This window comes from Lolium rigidum, chromosome 5 (assembly GCF_022539505.1).
Source record: "Lolium rigidum isolate FL_2022 chromosome 5, APGP_CSIRO_Lrig_0.1, whole genome shotgun sequence".
Taxonomy (NCBI): domain Eukaryota; kingdom Viridiplantae; phylum Streptophyta; class Magnoliopsida; order Poales; family Poaceae; genus Lolium; species Lolium rigidum.
Window position 1 is genome coordinate 227,384,795 of NC_061512.1, and position 6,857 is coordinate 227,391,651.

The window sequence follows — 6,857 nt, forward strand, 5'->3', positions numbered from 1 at the left end:
GGTGCGTTGATTCATGTGCCTAGCGTACGAGGGTGCAACCTTTTGGGTCTCTTGTGTCGATCATTGCCCATGCTTCGGATCTTTTTTATTGGAACAATTCGCGTTTAAAAACTATTGACTATTGAATATTCGGGTTTATGGTTCTCGGCTGCGAGATCTGTTCGGGGAAAGCCCTCACGAGCCCTTACATGTGTCTTTTAACGGGTTTTTAAGTGTCGTGTTTAAAAACTATTGACTTTTGAACATGTTAGCAGTGTAGGAGGAAAATGCATGGGAGAACCAACCTGTGGTCGGATGGTTAGGAGGACAATGGCACCACCAGTTCACCAGAGTTCAAATCCGATTTGACACTTTGATGTCTTATTAAAAGATGAAATATATTATTCAGTAGGAGACGCCGTTTATGTCAACATGGAGACGTATGTGGTGACTTTATCAATCTTAAGACCCGTTAGAACAGTTTCTTGGATTCAGTCTCTCGAAGCTGCTCATATAGATAGGATATGCATGTGTACGTTCGTTGGGTGAGTATATGCTTGTCCTGTACTAGTATATAAGAGCATCATCTGTACTGTGTTTCGAAAGGGTCCACGAATAAGCCGTGTCGGCATGCAAGTTGGATCGTATAGGACGCGCAATGTACTAGTAGTATTCTGGTACTATAGGATTTGACAGAGTATTAGGAGGAGGAAGATTCACGGAGAGTGTGTGTTGGCGCGGACAGTGACGCGGAGGCGGGGGTGAGCCGCCGAAGGAAGGAGCGGAGCGGCCGTGCTAATCCAGACAGCTCGGCGGCGGAAGGCGACGGCAGCTTAGTTTTATCGATCGGAGGCCATGGCCGGAACGTGCGGGGTATGCAAGCCGACGCGCCCTTTGATTGATTTCCTGTTGGTTTCGGCCGCAGCTGCTTGCTCTCCCGGGTCAGCATTGGCTGGCTGGCGGCTACTTCCTCCAGCCTCGGGACACGGCGCGGCCGTGCCAGTCCAACCATCACACGACACACACACGGCTGACGGCAAGGCGCCGGTGACCATCCTACCCCTCCGCGCCACCCCGACGCTGCGTACGAGTGGAGCAATCGCGACGCCTCTCTGGATCCACCAATCTCTACCTGAGGCCTCCAGTGCGCCACGACAGCAACTGGCACGTCGCTCACGTTTCTTTCCTCTTTCTCGCCAAGCGCCTTGACGGTTCTAACCAGTGAGCCCCAAGAATTAAAATATCAAAAAGGAAACATAAAAGAAAGAAAAAGGTTTACTTCAGATTTTTTTTCCCACACGAAGCCACATGGCTCCGGGTTCAACTATCATCAGGTAACGTCACACTAACAACATGGGTTCAAGATTACAAAAAGGCAGAAAAAAATTAAAACAAACAATCATCTACCGATCAAAGACATGGAGAACCGCTAAAATAAAAAAAAGTTTCATCAACCTCCTGCAATAACAAGGCTACCTTAGGTGCAAAGCAAACCACCTAGATGAAAAAGGGGATCATTACAACTTGCTAACAAACTTATATTGAACAAGATAGACAAGAACATCTTTTTTCTAACATTGCATCATTAAAAAACACTAAGTTAGACCTCTTCGTCTTCATGTGAAGCTTCGAGGTCATCTTTGATGCGCAGGCGCCTCTTCATCGATGTCGAAACTTATCCCGACACAACCATGCATAGCAAATCATATCAGTGTGGGGTGGGGGGGGGGGAACTAATCAATTTGAACTCAAAGCGGGTCATCTCCTTCAGATCAACTCCGAGACAACACTGATGGCCATGCCCACCTGGCATCCCTCCACGCCGACAAATGAAGGCCGGTGGCATAGCCATCATCGTGACCACGTGCTCACCCAGTCATCCTCGCATGTCCTTTCCTGTATGTGTTGCTTGTGCGGAGGTTAGGCGGCGCGCCATGGAGACGCTCAGGGAGGTCATGGGGTTCCATGGACGCACTCAAGGAGGCCACTGGAAGGGAGGTCGCACTCCATTTACTTGCGGGTGGCAGCATCCAGGCGAGTCCAACGTTGTCGTCGCCATCAAGGCCAGCGAGATCGACGACCGAAGCACGATAACATCACATGATTTCACTCTACATGAGTAGCAAATGAGGAGTTCTGAGGGGCGATCACAAGTCGACAAGTAAAACCCCTCTAGGGTTCCCCCCCCCGTCGGTGATGCCGCTGGACCACTTAGCGTTCGTTGGCCTCGAGGCCATGAAGGTGTGGCGGACCACGGCCTCGCGCCTGCGGGAGGGTATTCTTTCTTTTCTTACGTTGTTTTTGAGTGTCTTTTTCGAGATGGTGGGTGACGGTTGGATCCTGAAGCCAGAATAAAGTCCTCCCCGCCCAATTTCTCCCTGTGTGGAGCGTCTAGGGCCATCGGATGGTGCGTTGATTCATGTGCCCAGCGGATCTCCTAGGATCTAGTAAGTTTTCTATTCGTTAGTGTGGTTTCATGTCAGTTTCTTCCTATCTACGGTTGTCATTATTAGCGATGGTTGAAGCTGTGGTGCGTTAGTCCTTTTGAGCCTTAAAACGATGACTTCTTGCTTATCTATTATAACAAGCTCTATTACCACAAACTGTGCCTGGCTCCCGTGATGGAGGAGCGAGGACGGCGGCACGCCTTCGACTCGCGCTATTGGTTATAGTCATCGCTAGGTAGTCCAAAGATCTATTTGTAATTTTCATTACTTTTTGGTGATGTTTGTACTGCTACTGAATAGTAATGATTATTAGTAGATCAGCAAAATTTGGAGTTCTACTATTTATTATCTGGAATATTTTGATTTTTAATATATTTTTCTATTCTGAAAAACAGATGTGGTACCATTTGGTAAATTTTCATAGCATCGTGGACGTGGTGATTTTTATGCTAGCACATCCATCCGCTGGCTTCACTGACCGAAACGGAGGGCAGCGTCGGCAATTCACCCATGCCCGCGCGCGCGCCACGCCAACGGGGCCAATACCGGAAGAGGAAAATAGTATAACACGCGGGGGCAGGAAGGTCGTTGTCTCGTCCTCGACAGAGCGCGTCCCCCCGTCCGTCGTCTCCTCTCCTCCCGATAAAAGGACCCCGATCTTCGCTCCGTTCCCCTCGCCGATCGATCCAGCTCAACAAACCATTCTCCATTTCTCTCCTCCCCCATCCAGCCAGCCTCTCTCCCGTACCGCGACGTACGCGCGGACTCTCCGGACCAGCCCGTTCGTCCGTTCGTTTCCCATGGCGCAGCGCGACCACAGCAAGGAGGAGCCGACGGAGGTGCGGGCGCCGGAGATCACGCTCTGCGCCAACCGCTGCGGCTTCCCGGGCAACCCGGCCACGCAGAACCTCTGCCAGAACTGCTTCCTCGCCGTCGCACGCCCGTCCTCGCCCTCCTCCTCCTCCATGCCCGCGGCAGTCTCCGTCTCGACCCCCGCGGCGGTCGTCGACAGGCCGAGGCCGGCGCAGGTTGACCTCTCGCCGTCCAGCCCCGCCGTTGACCTGCCGCCAACGGAGGTGAAGCCCGCAAAGACGTCGGTGAACCGGTGCTCCAGCTGCCGGAAGCGCGTCGGGCTGACGGGGTTCCGGTGCCGCTGCGACCGGACGTTCTGCGGCGAGCACCGGTACTCGGACCGCCACGGCTGCACCTTCGACTACAGGGCGGCCGCCAGGGACGCCATCGCCAGGGACAACCCCGTGGTGCGCGCGCCCAAGATCGTCAGGTTCTGAGAGAGGATCGACGGACTTTAGCCCAAGGCGCGCGAAGAGAAGAAGGAACGGAGGTGTGGGCTGTGCTGTTCTTCAAAGTGTTTTCCCTTATTTAAATTTTTTATAAGTTGGAATTGGAAAATGGGAGGGAAGGAATGGCGTGTAATATATTGAACCGGTGGTTGAGGCGAATGGGAAACAAAGAAAGAAATGGATTTGGATGTGTATGTTCCACATATTTTTAATCTGGCCAATTCTCTGCGCGAAATGATCATTTGGTACTATCTGTTCACATATATACTTCCATTTCATCTCATTTCATTTCATTTCACACAGAATACTTGTGCTACCGGCATGATTGCTCAATCATTGGAGGAATCAAAATGAGTAGCTAGCTTGATTGATTGCCAAACATTTTTGGTCCATACTCCATACTACTAGTATTTAAACCGAAAAAAGGCACCTCCCTTCACCTTTGCATTTGTTTGGTCCTGGGTGCTCAATTAGCAGGGGTGTGTCATTGCCTTTGTCCTTCGAGAATGCATCATTGCTGGATTATTATTCCCTAACAATATACGCAGAGCAGAAAGCAGGATTGATTAAGACGTGGCAGAGGTTGCTATCGTGGACGCCACATGGCAGGCAGGGTCGGCCCCGGTGGAGACGCACGCCAACTCGCCTTTCTCTGCCTGCTCTGGCTCGTGGTGATGGCCGGCCGTCTTTTCCTCGAGAGCGACTGCATTCTGACTCCTTCCTCGCTCCATCGTCGTCCATAATTAATCTTGGTCTTGTCTGCTGAATTATGCGGCCAATCCCGCTGCTGATGGAAGCCGGTTTGTGCTCTTGTTCCTGCTCAAGAAAAAGAATGGCTGCTGCGTGGAACTGGTAGCTTTGATGTTCACTTCGGCAAAAACAACGAAAATTTCTCAAGGATCAGCAGACGGGTACGGGTCGCGATAAGATGAGCACATGTGTGAACGTCTGGTTTTTCTTTGTCGCCTGAAATTATTGTCTGCAAACAACTTGCGTGATTTGATGAATAAGACCAGACCAGTTGAGTTTTGGCGAAAACAAAATAGATGTATAGAAGAAGAAAAGGAGAAATAGTCGAGGCCCTTGCTTGAGGAACCCTTGGGCGAGAGGATCAGCGTTGACAAATACAGGGATGAGAAAGAGAAGACGAGTTCTGAGCTACCGTGAATTCCGCCTTCAGGTTTGACGTCCATGGCTTCAGGACAAAGGCGACGGCGACGCGTTTTCCCTTTCTCTACTCCAGAGAGTAGGAGCGGCAACTGATGAACACGTCGTATGGATTGATTCTAGTTGAATAAATTGGCAGCTACCACGGCCATTTGGACGCCGACTGCGAGGAGGACTATGACTCCTCTGACTCGTGCTGGGCGCAAAGGGAGTCGGCGATGTACTTCGCCTGCCGGGTGACCGTAGGCAAGCTCTAGCCACGTCTTCCAAAGCGACCTTCAAAGTTATTTAAGATGTATTGGACAAATTTCTGTTCCGAGCCGCGCGCCTAAACTCTCCATCCGTTCGGCGGGGTCTAATACGGTGTCCAGCGCTCCGAGCCCGTCTCCGATCCACAGGTGATGCTCCAGGCTCGCCAGACACAACGAAATGCGAGGCGAGAAGACGCGAGACCGACGCGTCAGCTGCACATTCAAATTTAACCTAACCGTCGCCTACCTCGCGACGGAAGTTATTGGCGCACAGCGATGGTGCAGTTTCCGCAGAGGCGCAACGAAGCGTCTTGTCGCACCTAGCTCTTCGTGCCAACGTTAATGAGCGCCACCGCTCTCCACCTGCCTCTCCAACCATAGCCGCCACCATCTCAAGAGTCGAGGGCCATTTCATGGCGAGTAGAGGAAGAGGCCGAGGACGAGGTCGGGAACGTGGCCGTGGACGCGGCCGCGCAGTGGCGGACGCACAAGAAATCTGTAGGGTGGGCACACCCCCTAATTTTTAATTTTTCCTTCCCATGTGTGATAAAAATTTACCCAAATGACTAAATATTAATGGTTTTCCAAAAAATAAGGGTGGGCCGTGGCCCACCCAGCCACCCAGCTGCGTACGCCACTGCGGCCGCGGCCGTGCTGGAGCAGCAAAGGTTGCACGGTCGCCGTCGCCTGTGACGTCGTCTTCCGAGGGGGGTTGGAGTTCGAGTTCACCGCCGTCCTCAATGGCGACCCACTCGGCATCCAGAGGCTGCCGGACAAGTTCGCCGAGTTCGTCGCCGGAACAAGCCGGCCGCGCTGCAGCTACGGGAGGCTGGCTGCGGCTTCTACCGGTGGCTAGAGCGGCAAGATGTTCCTCCATACCGGCTGGGAGAAGTTCGCGCGCTTCCACGACCTCCAGCCGGCTGCGTGCTCACATTCTCATACCAAGGCGACGAGGAGATGAGCGTGAAGGTGTTCGACGACACGTCCTGCCGTCGGCACTACCACATCGACGACCAAGAGGAGGACGATTGAACACGCCGAGTGTTTTTTCTTCGTAGCGAAAATGGTCACAGAGGTTTCTGTATGTTCTCCATGCAAAGGACCAACAGGGCTATAATTACCAGCTGAATTCCAGTTTGGGTGACTGAGAGTGCCTGAGAGTGTTCTTTCTTGGTAGCGAACATACGAAATCTGCGAGGCCAACTATAGTTAGGTTCCTTATTTTGCAATGTTTTAATTTGTGGAAACCATGTGCCAAACTATGTGTTAGTTTGTGTAATGTTTCTCCTTTTTATTGAAATAAAAATGCAAAAAAGAGTATTTTAATATAAAAACAAGTTTGGTATGTAGTTTGTGTAATATTTCTCCTCTTTACTGAAATGAAAATGCAAAAAAGAGTATTTTAATATAAAAACAAGTTTTGGGGCGGTGTTTAGGGGGGCGCGGCTGGGGAGCGACGTCCTCCAAGCGCGGCACGAAGAAAACACGTCCCCAAACGCTCGATCTGGCGCCGTTTGCGGGGCCCCTTTGGGGGACATGGCTGGAGATGCTCTAACACCCGCCGCTTGAGGTGAAGGAGGTGGCGGAGATGGAAGATGGCAACATCGACCTGCAGACCGCCATCAACGCGCATGAGCAGGAGGAGCTCGGCCGGTGGCCAAAATCTTGTAGTGGTGCTACACGAGTTCAAGATGTTGGTTGAACCGGCAACT

At 51.7% G+C, this 6,857-nt stretch overlaps 1 protein-coding gene across 1 annotated transcript; it reads left to right on the forward strand.

Moving 5' to 3' along the window:
- The first annotated feature begins 3,115 nt into the window (after window positions 1–3,115).
- Window positions 3,116–3,932, forward strand: LOC124653270 (zinc finger A20 and AN1 domain-containing stress-associated protein 1-like). The gene has a single exon (XM_047192340.1). It carries the CDS (start codon window positions 3,227–3,229, stop codon window positions 3,713–3,715), a length of 489 nt encoding a protein of 162 aa, XP_047048296.1. The 5' UTR covers window positions 3,116–3,226; the 3' UTR covers window positions 3,716–3,932.
- The last annotated feature ends 2,925 nt before the right edge of the window (window positions 3,933–6,857 follow it).